This window comes from Nipponia nippon, unplaced genomic scaffold (assembly GCF_047370975.1).
Source record: "Nipponia nippon isolate SJK-2023a ecotype South Korea unplaced genomic scaffold, ASM4737097v1 scaffold_11, whole genome shotgun sequence".
NCBI lineage: Eukaryota > Metazoa > Chordata > Aves > Pelecaniformes > Threskiornithidae > Nipponia > Nipponia nippon.
In genome coordinates, this window is record NW_028262302.1 from 5,400,551 (window position 1) to 5,420,483 (window position 19,933).

A 19,933-nucleotide genomic window follows, 5' to 3' on the forward strand; every position below is an offset into this window, starting at 1 on the left:
TTCCCCAGTCACTTTTTCCTCCAAAATTTGCTTGGCACATCGGGCTCTTTAAATGAGTCTACCATGTAGATGTTTTGAATTTTTGTTAACTTAAGAGTTTCTTCAGAATTGGGATTATTAAGAATGCAGACTTCTGCTAAGATACTACGTGTCTATAACAGCTCCTATGCGAAGAGAATGCTTTTAGTTTATATTGCTCCCTAGCTGAACGTAAAGGTAGTGCTGCTGTCATTAAAGGTACTGTAATTTGGAGGTTCTTGCAGAAGCTCCACCAGGTACACATTTTTCTATGTCAGCTAAACAGGCTGTAATTCTTATAACTAAAAATAATAAAATGTTTTCATAAAATGCAAAAATCCAGAGCAAAAGTGGAAATTCTTTATTTCCATACCATTTTTGAGATATATTAAGAGATTACGAATCTCTTTTAGGATTACAGAAATGTAATCCTACTTTCAGAACAACACTTTGTTTAGCAAGAAAGGTGCTAAGTGACTTTCAGTTACTTAGTTTGATCTTTTTACTTTCATCACCATTTCAGCAATTTCTGTGTAGGGATGGATATTAAGACTTGGATTTATCTGTGACTGTATTCATGCATGTCACCTTAATATTTGTTAAAGGGATATGTCACAGTATCATATATTAATTTAAAGTCAAGCCTTTGTTCCTCCTTTCTTAAGGTTTTCCTTTACACTTCACATACTTGGAAATTTCTTTTTCCAGCATCATCAAGTATTATTATGGAAAGTAGCAAACAGTTTTAGTAAATACCCCTTAAAATGTAGGTATTAAAATTTCCCTCCCACTGCTCCGGATATATCCGCACAAGCCCAATGGGCTTCAGACCACAGACTTGAACCACGGAAGAAATTTTCTTTCCTTCCTCTTTCAATGTGACAAGACACGGAGACAATATGATTACATCCCTGCTCTTTTCCAGGGGATACAGGAGAAAGAACAGCCTTTGTGTGTCCTACACAATTGAACGTATGTAGAAACTGGTACACTGATAACAGCCTTCCTTGAATCCTCCCAGGTGCTTAAGCCTCTTCTCGGTGTGGAAAGCCCCTACAGTGAAGGAAGTGTTTCCAACCCGTTGGGAATTTCTCTAGCGAAAGGCTGCATTTCGATCTGTGACACAGCACTCAGCAGATGCATTGTGTAGAAAGCTCTTCAGCTGGAAAAGGAGGAAAAAAGGGAAAAGCCTAAACTTAGATTTGTCGGAGATTCTTTGGGTCAGTGAGGAGGACTGCTGCAACCCAATGCATTCAGCTATGTATCAGCATGAACTGGTCTCTGTGGCAGTGTAACATAGCAGCCTGAAACCCCGGGACCATAAATTCTTAGATCTAGTACTTAGTTATGAGCAAAAATGCCATGATGTCGGTTTTATATCTTTATCTAATGTGGCAGCTCTTACAGATACTGTATTTCCGAGTTGATGATGAGGTTTTGTTGTTACAGTGTAAGGAGATATGGATTGAGGTAACAGGTGAAAAGAGACACAGCTTCCATTTAAAAAGTGAGGAAAAGATGATTGATAAAGAAATTGGACAATGCAGAAACACTGATAGCCATTTAAAAATGTTTTAATCTCAGAGTGCTTTGATATCATAATTCGCAGAAAACATTCCAGGTGGTAAGGGTTTGTATTTTTGAGATCGTTATTACTGCCAGGTAAAGGAAGACCACTAATGGGTGAACTATAAACCATTTAAGATGCCCCAGGCATTTGAGTGCAACATGCTGACAGGTAATACCTAATCTTTCTTCCACCAAAGTCCATTTTTTATATCACAGTAATTGTAGAATTAGGACAACAGCAATCCAAAGTCATGCATTGTTTAATTACAACCTTCTTCATCATTTTGGTTGTTTTTCAGGCCAAATTAGTGACCTAAATTGGTAAGATGTTAAAACCGTTTCAAATAACGAAGTATGGGAGATATTTTATTATAGAAAGACTATTGCTTCTTCCTAATGGGAGGAAGGAGCAGAGCTGGGAATGAGCAAATGAGGAGTTAACACCAGAGAAGGACTTCCCTCTGAGTCTTCTCCCAAGGTAGGTCAAATCCTGCAATTTTTTTTTTTTTTTTTTAGAAATACCTTGTTTAAAAGCATTCTACCACATACATGTGTAAACTAAGGTTTAGCGCACTGAAAGGCATTCTCCCCTTCCTGTGTGCTTCTGTGGCATGAACACAAGGAGCTGACACTAGAGGATGTACCTCTTCAATCTTTCATATCTACTTTTATCCAAAGACAGTGCTTCAATCTTTTTAACTTGTTTTGTTGGCCATTAACAAAAGAGAAATGGCTCACACAGGGAACATTTGTGAAGACTGAGGAAGGCTGCAGGGTTTGCTGGGTTGGACAAGACATGCTCTAAACAACAGTTGGCCTTTTTTTCCTTTACTAAGTTCTCAGATCTCACTTACCCCAGAGCAATTCTTAGGTGTCAGCCTAAAACAGAAAGTTCTTGAGGATTAACCTGGAGAATCTTGAATTAAAAAAAATCAAGAGATGATCGATGGATTCTTCTGCTAGATCTCATCTTGCCGTTTCCTTTCCGCTCTGTTCCTCGTGAGGTTCTCCTTCCTGTACAGTACCATCGTCCTTTTCACCCTGAGGCTTGGGCACTCTGCAGAAACAGTGATTGTCTAATACCGGAAATGCTTTGCAGTGCTCACTCGCTGCTTTGCCCCATGCATAAGAAACAGAGTGCAGTCACAGGAGTTAAGATAGAGAAGCCACGATGCTTAATAAGAGGAGGCAGGAGGAGTTAATTTTGCCTGCACTAGATGATACAAACTGGAACGCTTTCATGAACAAGGAAAATATTTCTACTCAAAGGCAAAAGAGCTGTATTGCATTGTTTTTATTACCTGTGAATGTCAGATTCTTCTTCCAGCAAGTCAGTGGCATCTTTCCCTTTTTTCCTTACAAATTCTTCGCTTAGCCCAACCTGCTGGAGGGTGTGTCGGTAGCGACGCTCCGCTCCTTGACGAGCATCATGCTATGAAATCGAAACTTAACAGTAAGCACGTAGAACTGGGGCTTCCCCATAATGGTCAAGTTGTTTTAAAGTTCGTGGCTGACACTCCTAATGAGAACAAGAGGACAGCAAAGCCCCCGTCTAGAATTTTGTCATCCATACAGTACAGTACCAAAACTGAACGCTAGGAGAATGCCTCACATCTCTCAAAGCCAGAGCTCGCCTTTTCCTGCTTCTGTTCTTTTTTTCTTTCTTCTTCTGTTCTCCTGCTTCTACAGCATTCCAGTCTTACCAGAATCTTACCAATCTTACCAGACACAATACTTGTGTCTGAGTCATGACTCTGACACTCAGATTGAGAATACATGCGAAAAGGGATTGTGAGAAATTCTGGAAGCCCGGCTGCTTGTAATTTGTAAGCAGTAATCACAGTGGAGTTCAATAAACAGAGAGCACCTGTGAAATAGCTTCATATCAGCTCATCTTCAAGAAACTGAAAACCAAGCATCCTGGGTCCTATATCCCCACTGCCTCCAAATAAACCTTGCAAATTAATGTAGTCTGAGATGACTGTTCTCCAGAGGGGCTGGCCAGTTCCTAAAGATTCAGGTGTTCTGTGTGGAAGGATAGAAATCTAGTCTCCACACGAGTGAATTCTATCAATATTGCAGAATTCTTACCAACCTGGCTACTGGTTACCAATATTCATCATACAAATGTGTTCTCTGCCTCAATTAACCACTCATCTGAATAGAAAGTCTGACCCAGGAGGGTACTTTCTATTGAGAAATCTTAAATCAGCATGTTGTCAATGTGTTGTCACTATGTCTCTAACCAGATATCCTCCCTGCAAGGAAACAGAACTGATAGAGAAAACCCAGGGAAAAAGATCCTTTGTAGAGAGTAAAGATTATATCTACACCTCAAGTGCAATATAGATTTGCAGATGGTACTATGTGATGGATGAAGTGTGCTGAACACAACCCCAGATAGCAGAGCTTGCAGGTGATATAAGCAACGTAACTGTCAGTAATGTTTTTCCAGTAGCACTAGAGGTAAAAAGAAAAAGTGCTCAGCTGGAGAGGGTTTTAAGAAAAAAAGTTTAAAATTTCTAGACTGTAGGCTGTGGTATTCAGGCGCAGAATAGGTATTCATATAATTTCTCATGTGATAAGCCCTTAATTTTGATCAGACCATATATTTTGATTGCAATATATACTAGGGACTGGAAAGCTTTACAACCAAGAAATAAGTCTGAGTGTTTTTTCAAGTGGTGGGAAGGAACTGAAATTATACTTGGGTGGCCTTCCAGGTGTTATTTGGAGTGTAGTCAAGAGACTATGCAATCATTTGCACCTTCTTACCCGTGAATTAACTTAAAACTAGATTTCTTAATGCCTGTCTTAAATGAAAGACAATGTATCCTGTCACCCAGAAACGCTCTGGAACTTTGACCAGTTACCTTGGTGACCTGTTCAAAGAGGTATGGTCTGTTCTTGACTCGCAGCTGCATTTCTTCCAGCTCCTTTCTGTATTCTTTTGTTCTCTCTCTCATATTTTGCCTGAAATAATAGAAAAGTTCCCTAATACAGGTTCCTTCTGACTGTAGCTGATCAGGAACGAGGAATTCTCAATAACTGTTTTGTCCTTTAATTAGCTCTGGTAATTGTCTTGATTCTGAATGCTGGGCAAAACACTGCTATTGCTGGCAAGTTATAGACCCATTAGCAAAGCTTTACTACTAGAGTGTAGGCAGAGAACCAGTGTTCACATTTTTAGAAAGCCATATGTATGCTTTACCAAATTATACATTTCAGTTGGCTTGTTTGTACAAATTAGTTTCTACAAATGTTAATCTAAAGGAAACTGTTCTGTATGGAAAGAGAGGTATGGAATTGTCAAGAAATCCAAACAATGACAGCCAAAAAAGTTAGGCTAGGAATGTTCTTAAACCCAACTCCTCCTAGAGATATAGCTGATGATCCCCAGTTGGTAGAGCAAATGGTTATTTCTGTGCAGAATAGGATACTGACCAGTTCTGTTTTGACTTCTCCTTGTGTGTTTCCTCCAGACTTTTATGCAGATCCAGGGCTTTTGCTCGGCTATTCACTGACTTCTGGATAGCTTGACATTTCTTTTTCTGTTTCTCCAGCCAATAAATTCCTTCTTTGTCCCATTCCTTTTTGTTATCTTGGGAGTATCTATATGGAAAAAATTTATTAATGAGCTCACTTAAGACTGCTAGACTACATGCTAGCGGGGAATTTCACTTTTGTAGTCCTCTAAGGAGAAAAGCAAAATTTCAGACATAGGAGTGTGCAGCTCACAAATCAACTGGGAGGCAGGGCAAGAATTAGCAAAGAAAGAAGACAGAGAAACATTTAAGAAAAGTATTGTTGATGTGATGAGGGAAAACATTGACTTTTTTCCCTCCATTTTGGTCATTAGTTGGTGTATGGTCTTGCAGACAAACTTCTACTTACCTAATCGCAGATTCCCTTTTTCTAGTTGCATCTGTAATATGCACTGGAAGGGTGTTGGAAGAGAGAGAGGAAAGTCTGGTCAGAGAATGACTTTTGTGCACTGAAACCTTGGAAAGTTGCTGAGAATCCTGAAAAAAATGGAATTTAATTCAGTGTACTTGTTGACAGTACAGAATCTCCTCTGTTCTTTGTCTACCAAAGAGAACAGTTAAGAGTATGTGGGCAATGCACTCATTCTTCTCTCTTCCATCAGTAGGGATCAACGTGGGGAGGGGCTGAGGGATGAGGGGAAGGAGATGTGATTAGGAGTATGGAAGGGTGGCTGAGCCTTAGCTGTCACAGCTCATCTCTTTGTGTAGAATTTTGTCCTCTGGTTTGTCCTAGAATTCTGCAGTAGTCCCAAGACAAGGGCAGAGGTCACAGGACATTAACCATCCGTAAATAAATGCTATAAATTTAAGAAGTTGCTATCTTGATCGGAGAAAGCAGTACAACAGAAATATCCAGTCATCTCACCTTTATCTTTTCATTTGCCTGCCTCTGCCTGCCACGGAGATTGGAGGTTCTTAGCTTGAATGGTTTATTACGTGTTGCCTCTTTGATTTCTTGTCTCCTTACTGCTTCCCTCTGAAATGCCCAGTAAAGTCCTTCAAAATCGGGTATTGTTGGATTAATCCTTGGCTTGAAGCTGAAACTTGTATCCTGCAAGAAGCCAAGTCTCTCCTGCTTAGTTTTAGTGGCAGTTCGGGACTGAGGCTCCCTCCGACAGTTGCTGGTATCTATAAGAGCTACGGAGCTCTCAAGCAAATCCTTGGCTCTCATTTGAATGCGGATTTCTCTGTAGAGTTCAGCTTCTAATGAATCAAAAGCAAAGCAATGAGAAGAATATGAGTGACAAAAAAGGCTGTGAAATTGCCACTGCACAACTCTCAACTTTTCTTTATGATGGCAGCTACACGTATAGGAGAGACCAGACATCCTGTGTTCTCTTTCCCCACTTTCCAGCCTCTCTCTCCTCTGCCTCCCAGGACAAAAAAATCAAAGATACCAGAAAAAAACCATGGTGGAGTCTCTTTCTTAGGCATTAATCTCTAGATATCTCATTCACTTATCAGAGTGAGTTACTGAATGGGCCTTCTCCTCCTACTCCTGTTCTTAGGGGTACCAGATAACTTGTGCCCTTTGACTTGCACACGTGTTGTGTTAATCAAGGTTCTACTTTTCACATGGGACTTTATGTCATTATGTTGACTGTGTGATCCAAACAGGCTGTTCAAATATACTTGTAACGGATGATGGCTTTTCTATGTAACATCTAGCAATGTTTGTCTATATTGAAAAAGATTTTAAGTAAGAAGCATTTGGTGGATGGATCATGTCTTGTGACTTCTGTGACAAACTTTCCATAGAAAGGATGTGTTTCAGGGTATAGGGTCAAACTGAGTCCTTTCCTGTGCAGCACTAAGTATTTGAGAAAATGCAGACAAACAGTTGGCTATGGTTTGGTTTTGTTTTGGGTTTTTTTGCTTTTAGAAAAAAAATCAATACTGCTGTTTGCAAAATAAGACTTTGAGTTTATTTATAAGTTTGCATTGACTGAGGTATGAAATGTTCATTCCTCCTCCCTTCTCATATACCAGCTAGAAACAGAACAATGGCTTGTCCTTTGCTGTCTTTTACCTTTCTAATCTATTTAGTTTAGTACACCAAAACAGAATGTTTTCTGATGAAAACTGAACTGGTGTATACTCAAGAAGAAATCAGTGGGAAACAGTAAAAAAAGAGAAAGGGGTGATAAAAGCAATGAGTATTATCAAGGACTGGCTTAATTCCTGTATTCAAGCATGAAGTCTGTCTTGCTTACTTCAAACTTAGAACTGTGGGGGCTTAAGCCATCTGAAAGAAAGCGAACATCAGAAAAAAATTTCCTTGGCTGTCCCTCTGACTAGAATGGTCCTGGCACCTACCTCCCCTGTTTTAGCACTTAATAAGAAGGTGGAGAGTGAGTGGGAAGGTAACTGAAAACATCAGAGAACGGCAGGAGAGACTGGACCACTGCACTGTCACTTAGAACCAAACGAATTGCCTGATTTGGGCTCAGGAAGTATTTTTCTCCTAGGGGTCCTGTGCAGCACAGATCACTTGGGTGGGAGTAAAATTATCAGTTCCAAGATACTGCATGGACCTTGGACACTTCTGGCACTACATCTGCCTTCACGTTTGTGCCACAACTCATTTCAGTCCCTTTAGCATAACCAAAGGTATGGAATCCAGTGCAGGGAAGGATTCCCAAACTGTGATGGTCCGCAGCAAAAGGGGTATGGAAATCTGTCTGAAGAGCTCAGTGTACCCACGTGTGCTGGGGAGTGGTACAGAACTACTGCTGCTGACACTGATACAAGACTACCAAATTTAGGACACTCTACTGTAAGGGAATCTAGATGAAATGTAATGACCAGTGATACCCAGGAGACTAGACAACACCAGGGGATGTAACGGTATTGGCTTTATGCCCCAAGTAATGCCCTATGGGCCACGATCCTACTTCCCAGCATGGAGACAGCACAGGACAGGCAGAGAGTTGTTTTTACAGGAAGAGCCCTGGCATTTTACCTTTGAGTTTATCTCCAAGAAGTGGATCGTAAGTAGATTTAGGAATTGTTTTACTGGCTTGCTTCTGTTTGGAGCTCTCCTTTGGGGTTGCTGCTGCCAGGAACTTTTGTCTGATAGCTTCTTTCTTTTTCTCCTCCTTCTCCAGGAAACTGAAGGGCCGCTGGGTTGAAAGTAGCAGCTCCTTTCTTTTCTGTGTTGCTATTTGCCTGCGAAGCTCATTCTGCTCCATTATTTCCTGATAAAGGGGCAGAAACACATGGGCAGGTACAGGCTGTGCCCGGAATTGTTTCTGACATTCAGCTTCGTCCTGGCTTTGCCTTTTGTCTCTCTGTTTGTCTAGTTCAAGAAACATGTATGACTTCATCAACTGGGACTTTTTGCGAGCTTCCCGCAGTGTCATTTCGAAGGGCTGAGGGATGGTGATGGAAGGAATCCAGGGAGATGAAGCACTTTTTGGCCTCAAGTGGGATTTAGGAAACAAGTGAGGCTTTTGCTGATCCCAGGTACTGTCTGAGGTGAGGTCGATCAAAGAACTGGACTGCCTTTTGTTACCAGATGTATGACTAAGACAAAGACATTATGAAGGGGAAATAAGAGAAATTATTAAAAAATAGAATTAAAAGAAGGGCGACACTGTTGATTAAGAGAAAGACACCAAAGGCTGAGCTGGTCATTAAAAGACAGGCCTAGGGGTTATCATTCTCGGGCTCTACATTTTGCTTTACTACCAAAGTTCATGAGCAGAGCTTTGCTGCTTTTCCATTTTCCATGCATAACATGGCGGTTATGCCTTTTTAGCTTTGTAATGCAATTTATTACGCTGCTAGTAGTCTATGAGCAGCAAGGCCACACAGAAACCAGAAAGTTCCAACTTTAGGGTTATCTGGCTGATAGCTACTCAAGATAACAGACAAACTCAGGAGAGGCAATAAATTAAGCACACAGATGCACAAATCCTAACAAACAGTACCAAACACCAGAATTCATAAGAGGCTGATGGAAGGGCCATTGCAAGGAACTGCTTTAGTGCAACACCTAAGAGCTTCAGCTGGAAACTTTGTAGCTGATAAGAAGACCATATAATTGATAACAAGAAAAAAACCCAAGACTATCATGGGTCTCATTGAAATAGCAAACTTCTCATGGGATGTTTGAGGGTGATTGTGAAACTGAGTAAAACTTACGAGATATTTAGGAAAGAAATAAATGCAGGTAAAAGGAAGGATCAAGGTGGATCAGGGTGGACCAAGAACAGGAAAATGGGAAAAGGGGGTGAAACAGAAGGTGCTGATCATGTGTAAACACGCTCCTGGTCAATACACTTGCCTGGTGATTGCTGCAATCTGTTCTTCAGAAACTGTTTCCTTTGTAAGAGCGTGTGTGCGTGTGATCTGCTAGTGAACTTTGAGCTGGAGTAACCACAGAGAAAGATAAGAGGTCTGAGAGCTAGACGTTGGAGACACCACAGCTCTGAAGACGGGACGCTAGATAGAAATGCGCGTCATCTGCTAGCAAATTTAAGTGTGATTAGCTGACGAGCAGGAATGGGATTTGTGCTGTGCATGTTTAATGTGAATGCTGCTTACATGGGCACCTCTTGGCCCTATCCTCCCATCTGTGAATACGTTGGTGGCCAGCGTGCTGGTACTATACATGTGCACCTTGGGACTTCACGCTCTGCCTCGTCACTGGTCAGAAGCAGCAGGAATCCCGCATGCCATTTTGCCATCCTTACCGGGTACCATCCTACCTGAGAGCCTCCCACAGCTTGTCACGCAGGACTGCCGCCTCCCGCCTGAAACCCTCCAGCTCCTCATCCTCTTCGGATACCCCGGGGTCATCCCTTAACTTTGCCTGGGACGGTAAGCCCGGTTCTAACGGAGACCGCCGGCCTCCCATCCCGAGAGGCCGCTCCCAGCTCCTCCCCCGGTGGCGGGAAACACAGGAGCTGGTCCGTTACACAGCCTGAGGGGATGCCGTGTCACCTGCAAGAAAAATAAAACAATCGAGAAGTGCTCGTTTCGGGGGTGCGACCCCGACCTCCATGCCCGGCCGCGGCCCCCCCGGCTCTACCTCAGCCCCGGCGGCGGCGGTCGCCGCCGCCGGGGCTGAGGTAGAGCCGGGGGGGCCGCGGCCGGGCCGCTTCCCTCACCTGTAGGCCGCCGCCTCAGCCCTCCGACGGCACCGATCCCGGCTCCCGCCAATCAGCGAAGCCGGCAGCGCTCTAGACCCGCCTCCTTGCCCTGAAGCAGCCAATCATACTCCAAGACGGGCAGCTCCCCCCGCTTGCTCATTGGTGCTCAGGAAGAGGTGTTTGTGGAGTGCCCGCCCCCCAAGGTAAGCTGCGTTGTCATGGTTTCCCGGAGCGACTTCCGCTCGGAGGCGGTTGGCGTGTCGTCACTTCCGCAGCCATGGCGGTGGTGTGCGGTCGGGGGCTGCTGGCTCCCCTCGGTGGGCGGCTGCGGGCCGGCCCGCGGGCCCCGCTCCGGTCTGTCGCCGCCGCCGCGCCGCTCTACGACGTGGTGGTGTCGGGCGGGGGTATGGTCGGGAGCGCCATGGCCGCCGTGCTGGGTAAGGCTGTGACCTTCTCGCCCGCTCCGGGCGGCGTCGCAGGTGCCGTCGGCCCGACCCGTTCCCCGCCCCGGCCCGTTGCAGTCACGGCCTCACAGTCGGCGGTGGTCTCTTCCTCCTGCTCCTGCCGCGGTGGTGTGAGGTCTCGGAGGCCTCTGGGCCTCCCGCACCGTGTTTTGTGAGTGCAGCGAGTCGCGAGTTTTGTGTCCCACTGCCCTCGCTGTCTGTCTCACCGGTTGCACAAAAACTTAAAAGTGGGAGTTTCCCCAAAACCTTCATGTTTCAGTGTGTGGAGTATTGCATACTTTCATAAGTCGACGCTATTAATCCCCGTTGGTGACAGTGTGAGGTAACTACGTGGTTACCATTTAGGATCTTAACGTTCAAGATCCTGTTGTGGAATTTCCTTATTCCCTCATCCTCTTGTGACAGCACTCTAAGGTTGACTTAAAGCTGTTTGGATACCTGATTGCTTTGATGAGCCTTACCCTATTTATTTTTTCAGTGTAGCCATTACTTTAAATTCTGTAGACTGCTTGTAGTATTTCTGTCAAACAAACAAGGGTCACCCTTAAATCACTGATGGATAATTTCAGCCATAGCTGAAAATGCTTTTCTGATCCTAAGTGTCATTCTCTAACCCTGTATTTTAAACACTGGACTATCAAGTTAAAATGGATTTGTGCTTGGTTTGCATCACCAGAGATCCTGAGAGTACAGGCTGCTGCTTTGCAGCGTTGGTTCAGAGGGGTGTAATAGTGACAGAAGCCTAAAGAAGAGAGTGCAAAGGAGAGCAAAAGAGCAAAGGTCCTAAGCAATAAGTGCTGTGCAAGTATAAGGATTTACCTTCCAAACTTAGCATTGTTCTGCTTGTGTTGTTAAAGAAGACCGCAGTGGAATTGAGACAGCATAAGGATCCACTCCAGCAGTGATATCTAAAGATAACATGTGGGTTTGGGACCTTTCAAGAGATGAGGTTATGTTGTGCATAATCTAGAAAATATGTTCAAGGTACTGCTGTTATTAGGACTGCTGTAGTAGTAAACTCTGGATGTTATAAGGACGCCATTTCTGGTCTCCGTACCTTCCGCAACCGTAGCGGTCAGATGTAACGACCATGGCAAATTCAGTGGTAGCGTGATTTACTCTTTACGTGACTCATCTCTTCAATTTTTTTCAGTTCTCTTTAACTGAAAGTTAAAGTCTAAACTGCCTGTGCTATTCCGCTGTGAGAATATAAGAATAAAGAAAACATAAGTGTAGTTGCTAAGTATCATTCAAGTTTTATGTTGATCTCTTGTTCTAATTAGTGAATTTATGTTTAAGCTCTGAAAAATGTGTTCTGTGCTTGGAATAAACATTGCAGATTTCACACTTTAATACTTCAGTAATGAACTTTCATAACAAAATATGCACAAATTTGTACAAAAATGTAAACTTTGTATGGAAAGAAAATGTTTAATCCTTGCTTTAACTGCAAAAGAGTTGCCAGTCCCAGTAACAGGATTGTAGTCATAAAGCTTTAAAATACAAAAGTTTACCTGCCTAGTCAAAACCTGTATTGTAAATGTGTGTGTTTATTAACTTTTGCATCTACTCTATCTTATTACAAAAATGCATAGGCATTACCCATACAGAAATAAGAAATGATGTTTTTAGCAGGAGCGTTGTAACAAAGCATATATTTGCTTATTTTAGGGCATGATATCCACTTCCATGATAAGAAGATTGCTTTGCTGGAGGCTGGTCCTAGGAAAGAATATGATCGCATGCCAGACAGTTACAGTAACAGGGTCAGTTCCATCTCCCCAGGATCAGCAACCCTCCTAAGCAGTAAGTATTATTTCTGTTGTTTGCATTTTTAACAATATGTTTGAGCTGTTTTTACTTTGTTTAAACAAAACCCCTTTGAGCATGTGCTGCCTTCATCCTAAACTCAACAGAATTATTTGCTTTTCTCTGTTAGTATTCTGTATGCTGAATTGTGGTGATTAACTTGGGCTTCTCTTGATAACAGGGATCTGTGTTCTGGTATCTTGGTCTGATTTGTTATATAAATATGTGTGACATTAGGCTAGTGAAAGGTTATAAGGTGCTTTCTATAGCATCTGGAATGTTCTGTTCACAAGAAGGAGCATGTACTTAGTGCTCTGTAGCCTGGTAACTCACTTCTCCTGATTAATTTTCGTTCTAAAGACAGATTTGAGCCTTGATTCCTTATGGAGAAAGAATGTTCTAAACAATGATGGCCGTCCATTTCTGTGTCTGTTTTATTACTGAGTGACAGGACAGTGAGAGTTGACTGTTAAGTCACAGTGTTCATGGAAAGCTCTTGTTTCTTTTCCTGGCTTGTGTTAACAGTAAAATAATGCGATGCGGGAGCTGTGAAAGTACTGAGGCAGACCTGGCTCTGTCTAGGGATGGTGCAAGCAGAGTCGGGCGTTGATAGTCAGGGAGGGAGGAGGAGAGTGTGGAGTGAGCGTCAGTTTTGTTTGAGTCTCAATGTCACGTGTGAACCTGCATCTCCATGCGTTTGTGTCCTTTTTCTCTTTTAGGTTTTGGTGCCTGGGATCATGTCTGCAGCCTGAGACTCAAACCGTTCCGGCGAATGCAGGTGCCTTACTTAGGGCTGCAAATACACTACATGTCTGTCTACTCTGAATTCTCAGAAGTACTTACATTAATGATCCAAAGGTTTTTTTCTTTGGTAAAGGGCAGATCACGCTTGTGATGATTCCTGTTACTTTTTTGGGGGTAGCAGTCTACTCAGAAATACTCGTCTTCAGAGTCTTGATGTTACAGGATGAAAGGTTGATTCCTAGTGGAAGCTGTAGATATTGAGGCATGGGTACTAGTCAGGAAATAAAGGTAAAGCTGTGTATTGGTTTTGGCTGGGATAGAGTTAATTTTCTTCATAGTAGCTTGTATGGTGCTACGGTTTGGATTTGTGATGAAAACTGTTGATAACACAGGCATGTATTAGCTATTGCTGAGCAGTGCTTACACAGTGCCAGGGCCTTTTCTGCTTTTCACACTGCCTCGCCGGCGAGGAGGCTGGGGGTGCACAAGCAGCTGGGAGGGGACACAGCTGGGACAGCTGACTAGAGGGATATCCCACACCATATGACATCATGCTTAGCATATAAAGCCAGGGGAAGAAGGAGGAAGGGGGGGCATTCATAGTTATGGCGTTTGTCTTTCCAAGTAACCGTTACGCATGATCAAGCCCTGCTTTCCTGGAAGTGACTGAACGCCTGCCTGCCGATGGGAAGTAGTGAATGAATTCCTTGCTTTGCTTTGCTTATGCATGCAGCTTTTGCTTTACCTGTTTAACTGACTTTATTTCAACCCACGAGTTTTTGCACTTTTACTCTTCCAATTCTTTCTCCCATCCCACCGGGGGGCAGCGAGCAAGCGGCTGTGTGGTGCTGAGCTGCCTGCCAGGGTTAACCCACAACAAGGCGATAGGGTAGCTTAATATGTTAATTATGTAACAGGAAAGGAGGGATAAAAAACTTTCTTTGCAATTCGTTTTTGAGATGAAACTAGATCATTGTATGAAAGGAATTATGTGATGTACTTTAGTAGCTGGGAATGGACAGTAATCCAGGACGTTTCCTTTAGTTCTGTATTTCTACTGTCCTTTTGCTGTTAAGATGGATGCATTCATAGTCCCTGAAAGAAACAGCACTTATTTATCATGTAGCTTCATGTCATGTATTTTTTCTTTGTAGGTGTGGGATGCTTGTTCAGAAGCCATGATCGTTTTTGAGAAAGATGACTTAGATGACATGGGTTACATAGTGGAGAATGATGTCATTATGTCTGCTCTCACAAAACAGTTAGATGCAGTAGCAGGTAGTGGACAACTTCTTTAATATTTTATTTCCTGCAGAGAGCTTTCAGTTACTTGCCTTCTGTTGTGTGCGCTAAGTTATGAGAGGGAGAAAGATAATTCATCTAACAAGTAACTCTGAGACATGGGCAGCTTCTTGAATTGGGGAGGGGAGGGGAGGGAGAAATCCGTCTTCCGAAGGCTACGCAGCAAGAAAACAGTTGCATATGTAGTTCTCCAGAACATAGTCTCTCCAAAAATAGACTTAATGAAAAGATCTTTAGCTTTCAATCGAGAGCAGGCCTTGCAGTGACAAAGGGTTGGCCAGATCTGTTCTTTCAGAGTGCCTTGAAAATTGTAGGGTCAGCATTAAGACATGTGTGGCCTTTGCTGTTGTAGTGATGTTTCCTTTTTTCATGCCTGTATCATGCTGTGACCATAGCACTTTGTGTTCCCATCAGACCGGGTGGAGGTTTTCTACAGGAGCAGAGCAGTCGGGTATACCTGGCCCCTTCCCTCTCACAGCTGTGACACAAGCCCTTGGGTCCAAATTGAGTTAGCTGATGGACGCAGACTTCAGACCAAACTGCTGGTAACTAAACTTTTTATTTCTGTTGATCAGGCGTCATCTCTCACCCAAGTCCTTTCCACTGGATTTGGTTCTGATTCCGTGTGTGCCGCTCCACCCGCGTGGAGGGCTTGAGTGAGGTGAGTGGCTAACTCTGTCAGAGCTGCTATGGGACATGGTTCATAGCCTTTTCTGTACCTGATGCAAGAAGACTGTGCTGAATTGGACAAGAGCAGAAGGGGCCACCTCTTCTGCTTTTTGGGGAATCTTTTTTTTTTTTTTCCTGAATAAACCAAAAATGTACATGCAGGCTGAGACTTGTAAACTGGAATATTGGCTTTCTTAGGAGCTGCTGAAGAGGTTGCTTTGTATCTCTTTGTTTTTCAGATTGGTGCAGATGGTCATAACTCTGTAGTCCGTAAGGAAGCTGAAATTAAGACCATTGAGCATCGTTATGACCAGTCAGCTGTGGTGGCAACTCTTCATTTGTCTGAGGTGAAATTCTGCTAATTGACTTTTCCATAAGCAGCAGAACAGCGTGAGCAGGTGATCCAGGTCACTTATTTGTAACTGTCCACTTGCTTCTTTCCACTGTAGGCCACAGACAATAATGTAGCGTGGCAGAGGTTCCTTCCCACAGGGCCAATTGCACTCCTTCCGGTAAGATGACTCGTGGTGGTCTTTGGTTTGGTTTGGTTTGGTTTTTTTTTTCAGTCTGTTCTTTTCTAGTAACTTGATTTCTGTCTGTGCCTTTCTGCGCTGGCTCTGTCTCTTAAGAATTTGTTCATCTGCCCTTTGCTTTTCAGTTATTGCATTTGTTTTCCCCTCCTGCCCTCTCACTTTATCCTTGGTATTTCCCACTTGTAGCAAGTTGGGCTGGCAGAGTAATGTGCAGAGGGACTGGTGTGGCGCAGGGCTGTGGGGAAATTTTGCACTGATCATTTATTTTTGCTGCTTTTTCTCTTGATACTTACCCTTGACATTCTCTTAAACCAGCTGTCTGACACTGCCAGCTCTCTGGTCTGGTCTACATCTCATGAACATGCATCGGACCTTCTCGCTATGGATGAGGAAGGTTTTGTGGACAGCATCAACTCTGCCTTTGTGAGTATCAGCTTTGCAGCTGACTTTGTTGTAATCACGAGAAATACAATGGAACCCTACAACTTAAAGGATAGTAGTAGGACAGGTGGATTCTCAAGTTCCTTCCTCTGGTGACGATAATATTAAAAAGGCACTTAGCAAAGAAAGGATGACCCTTTGGGACTGAATTAGGTTAGTTCTGAAAGCCACAGAAGAAGTTGAACTAAATTTCCAAAAGGTGGGAGGGGTGGGCTCATCCTAGTTGGAAATTTGTATGTCCTAAAACAATTAAGATAGTTTCTTCTACTGTATAGTTTGTCCACGTAGTTAAAGTTCGGTATTTGGGCTCCTTCAGATTTTTTCAACTGGATTCTTTTATATGTCTAGTTTGGGTTTACATCTTAAGATTTGTTTGTTTTTTCAGTGGAGCAATGTAAACCACTCTGACTTCATTGATACTGCCGGAGCCATGTTTCGATCTGCTATTTCACTCCTGAAACCCTCGGGGACTGCAGTCCGTCAGCTGCCCCCAAGCGTTGCAAAAGTAGATCCAGGGAGCCGAGCCATGTTCCCTCTTGGAATGGGGCATGCGACAGAGTATGTCCAGCACCGCGTGGCTCTTATCGGGTAAGGTCCCCAGTGGTAGCCCTTGCATGAGTGGGTGGCGTGTGGTTAGAAATGACGCAAGTATAGCGACTCCCAGTCAACAAATTAGATGGTTAGAAATAATTTATAGTTTCAGTTTGACTTTATCCAGGCCCAGTTTGTACAGTGTGCTCTTGTGCCAACAAAGTCCTTTTGTATGAGTAGCGCTCTGTCCATTGTCTGTGCTTTCTATGTAAATTGCGAGATAATTATTTCTCTTTTCTGGTTTGTGTAGTCCAGTGAAATAATCCAGTATCTCATGCTGGACCTGTACTTCCCCAAGCATTGTAGCAGCCATTCAGTGTACCAGTCTGAGCTTTGAACTCACCTTTCTTGAACAAAAATGACAAAACTTAAAAATTATTCCAGATGAGATGTCATAGGCTTTTGTATGGTGGTCTATAGAAATAGGAAGATATCTCATCTTTTACATTCTAAGATTGCATGTACTTTTTTCTCCACCACAGCTGCAACACACTGGTAGCTTATAGTAATGCTTGGGTCCCTTATTACACTTCAGACACTTTTCATCTTTCCAACCTGTGAGCCACTCTGTGCTTGAGAGCACTCGGTGATTTACAGCTTATTAAAGTGCATGATCTTATATTTCATACCCAAACTTAATTTCATTTCTCTAAGACTCCCTTATCAATATGTCTGGCTTTGTCCTTTACAGATAAGTCTGCTCATAAAAGAACCTGATTTTGTTTTTATTCAATGATATCCCACTTCTCCTTTGTATTCATGGTGTCTGTCTACTTTGGGTTTGTGAAATGTGCCAATGATCTATCTCCCGTTGTGCCGAGGTCACTTACAAAAACATTAAGGCCTGTTCCGCACGTGATTGGAGAGAGGACTTTGGCTAGTTACCTCTTTATAATTTTTCCTTTCAGAACTGCTTTTTGTTGTCTCCCCTTTGTCTTGCTTCTTACAACTGGAGAGGCAGTCAGGTAGTTCAGCACAGCATGCAAAGAGGTACTGGATAAAGCGTATATGCTGCTGTAAGGTGGTGTTCATTGCGAAGAGATGAGGAGTGCTATACTGATCCTTTCTGGGGTCTGTCAGCCATTATGGCTTTCTTCAAGAAGGGATACAAATTTCTGTCTTCTCTTGCTCCAGGGATGCAGCGCACAGAGTCCACCCGCTTGCAGGACAAGGTGTAAACCTGGGCTTCGGTGATATTGCATGTTTAGCCCATCACCTCAGTGCAGCAGCCTTCAATGGGAGCGATCTGGGTAAGGATCCAAGACAATGAAGTGGCAATAAGATGACCAGTCTTACAGGCCTTCGCTGCTAACATCAGGACAAGCATTATCTCTGTTTGCAGGTTAAGCGTGCTGCTATCTTGTGTTGAAAAGGCACAAGCACCTTTGAAGAAAAACCGTTCTGACATCCATTGGCTGTGGAGCAGTTAAAGATTTTTGGATGCAGTTTCCATCCCAGAAATCTCAGAGCGGCTTTAAAAAAAAAAAAAAAAAGTTCTGCAGGATTGTAGTTAGAGAGGTGGTGAGATGAAGACCAGTAGCTGATGGAAGGATGGCTTTATTCAGACGGGCCATTTCTCTGTCCTTTTTCTGTGTTTTCAATTGTCAGTGGAGACTGCTATATGGATAAGATGCACAATTCTTTTGTGGCAAGTAAGTTTTAATATGACCATTCAATTATCTCTTCCAGGCTCCTTAAAACATCTCTTAAAGTTTGAGACAGAACGTCAGAGGCACAATGTCTCCTTGATAGCTGCTACTGATGTGCTAAAGAGGCTTTACTCCACAAGGCTGGCTCCCTTGGTGTTGCTGAGGACATGGGGATTGCAAGCAACAAATGCCCTGCCTCCTGTCAAAGTAAGAATCTCACTTTAGTGAGGGCGGCAGGAAGAGTCCAGAACTGTTTGTGAAACATATGCAAGCTGTGAAGATTATATTTCTTTTAAATGAAACATTTTTGCTTGGAAAATGCTACTTGTTCAAACTGAGGTTTTGTGTCCTGAAAGAGCCTGAGGAGTTCCTAAATAACTGATGGCTCAGTAGTAGCGGTTTCTCCTGCAGTGCAAAGGAAGAGGAAGATCTAAGTGTCTATACTCTGTATCAGTAGTTAGAGGTTAGAATTCATTAGAAGTCTCTGACGTTATTTTGCTATGGAATGAAAATGTGGAACCTTGAACTGCATTCCAGAAACGCACTATGAAAACCCAGCCCTATGAAGACACAGCTTCACTAAGAATAGGACATCAGGTGACTTGACAGACGTGGTGTGCAGCTCAAACGAGTTATTTGTTTCTGTCCTGTTTTGCCTTGTGAAATTGATCCCTCATGGCAGAAGTGCAAGTCTCTATAATGGAAATTACTCGAGGAAGGCAGTGGTGAGGAGGTTCAGTCTTAAACACAGACCCTCTATTTGCAGCCTGTCTGCCTAAATTCCGCACTGTTTTGACCCAGTTGCCTCATTTTCATGAGGTTCCTTAAGCCACCTGCTCTCAAAGCTCCCAAGCACCCACAAATTAGATTCCTCATTTCTGGATTTGAATGTTTTTTTCTACAAATCAAGTCATCTTCTTCCTATTAAACACAGGTGGCCTGTTTCCTTTGTGTTATGGTCACAGTTAAGACGCTACCTAAGTAGTAGTAAATTCCTAAGGCATAGTAGCTGCCACTGGCAAGGTGGTGCTTCTCTGTTTAAAGCAGAAAACCAAATGAAGACCTCTTCTCTGAGCATAGAACCTGTTGGTAACACCTCTGGTTTTTGCTACTCAGGAGGCAAAGGAATGCTGTAACTTCTTTAATTTTCTAGCATACAGGGATAGGTGCTCTGCACTTGGCTAAAAAGGCTGACGAAGAACTCTTTTCCGTATATATTAAAGGGAAGGAAACTATAGCTGCTTTCTAGAGTGTATCCTTATTACCAGTTTATGAATTACTTCTTTTTCTTCCCCTCTTTCAGGAGCAAATCGTGGCCTTTGCCAGCAAGTGATCTGTTGTCAGTTTGGAACAGCAGCTTGCCAGTGAAGGCATTGCCCTTATAAGGACTGTGACTGACTCAAATCTTTGAATTGTGTTATTTTAATTTAACAATAAAACTGAAGGATTGAGCTGTGTACTACATCATCCACTGGTTTACGCAAAAGTTCTGTCTCATCTGCT

At 43.0% G+C, this 19,933-nt stretch overlaps 2 protein-coding genes across 11 annotated transcripts; one reads left to right on the plus strand and one right to left on the minus strand.

Annotated features, from left to right (window-relative positions):
- Window positions 1–114: 114 nt before the first annotated feature.
- On the minus strand, window positions 115–10,383 carry FAM161B (FAM161 centrosomal protein B). Of its 4 annotated transcripts, none has more exons than XR_015702234.1 (9): window positions 9,845–10,148; window positions 8,095–8,657; window positions 5,998–6,335; window positions 5,482–5,609; window positions 5,032–5,199; window positions 4,461–4,560; window positions 2,889–3,019; window positions 2,442–2,644; window positions 115–1,180 (listed from the first exon to the last, which is right to left on the minus strand). XR_015702234.1 is itself a non-coding variant. In XM_087747248.1 (9 exons), exons 2-9 carry the CDS (start codon window positions 9,991–9,993, stop codon window positions 2,554–2,556), a joined length of 1,668 nt encoding a protein of 555 aa, XP_087603374.1. In that variant the 5' UTR covers window positions 9,994–10,079; window positions 10,247–10,383; the 3' UTR covers window positions 1,255–2,553. The 4 variants fall into 4 exon arrangements, 3 of the variants coding, with proteins under 3 accessions (XP_087603374.1, XP_009472785.2, XP_087603375.1); XM_087747248.1 differs by lacking the exon at window positions 115–1,180 and adding an exon at window positions 10,247–10,383 and having other exon boundaries at window positions 1,255–2,644; window positions 9,845–10,079; XM_009474510.2 differs by lacking the exon at window positions 115–1,180 and having other exon boundaries at window positions 1,255–2,644.
- On the plus strand, window positions 10,293–19,897 carry COQ6 (coenzyme Q6, monooxygenase). 7 transcript variants are annotated; one of them, XM_087747257.1, is made up of 12 exons: window positions 10,293–10,431; window positions 12,364–12,498; window positions 13,221–13,279; window positions 14,400–14,523; window positions 14,962–15,092; window positions 15,456–15,563; window positions 15,666–15,728; window positions 16,065–16,172; window positions 16,576–16,778; window positions 17,916–18,031; window positions 18,471–18,637; window positions 19,734–19,897. In XM_087747257.1, the coding sequence occupies exons 2-12, from the start codon at window positions 12,435–12,437 to the stop codon at window positions 19,761–19,763; spliced, it is 1,173 nt and encodes a 390-aa protein (XP_087603383.1). In that variant the 5' UTR covers window positions 10,293–10,431; window positions 12,364–12,434; the 3' UTR covers window positions 19,764–19,897. The 7 variants fall into 7 exon arrangements, 6 of the variants coding, with proteins under 6 accessions (XP_087603383.1, XP_087603380.1, XP_087603381.1 ...); XR_015702235.1 differs by lacking the exon at window positions 10,293–10,431 and adding an exon at window positions 10,468–10,665 and having other exon boundaries at window positions 18,471–19,027; XM_009474511.2 differs by lacking the exon at window positions 10,293–10,431 and adding an exon at window positions 10,468–10,665.
- Window positions 19,898–19,933: the final 36 nt, after the last annotated feature.

Coding starts and splice junctions, on each gene's coding strand:
- COQ6 (XM_009474511.2), top strand. CDS start 10,506: ATGGCGGTGGTGTGCGGTCGGGGGCTGCTGGCTCCCCTCGGTGGGCGG. Junction 10,666..12,363: donor CGCCATGGCCGCCGTGCTGG/GTAAGGCTGTGA, acceptor TGCTTATTTTAG/GGCATGATATCCACTTCCAT. Junction 15,093..15,455: donor GACTTCAGACCAAACTGCTG/GTAACTAAACTT, acceptor TTTGTTTTTCAG/ATTGGTGCAGATGGTCATAA.
- FAM161B (XM_087747248.1), bottom strand. CDS start 9,993: ATGGGAGGCCGGCGGTCTCCGTTAGAACCGGGCTTACCGTCCCAGGCA. Junction 6,336..8,094: donor TCTTGGAGATAAACTCAAAG/GTAAAATGCCAG, acceptor TTGATTCATTAG/AAGCTGAACTCTACAGAGAA. Junction 2,645..2,888: donor GAAGAATCTGACATTCACAG/GTAATAAAAACA, acceptor CTGTTTCTGCAG/AGTGCCCAAGCCTCAGGGTG.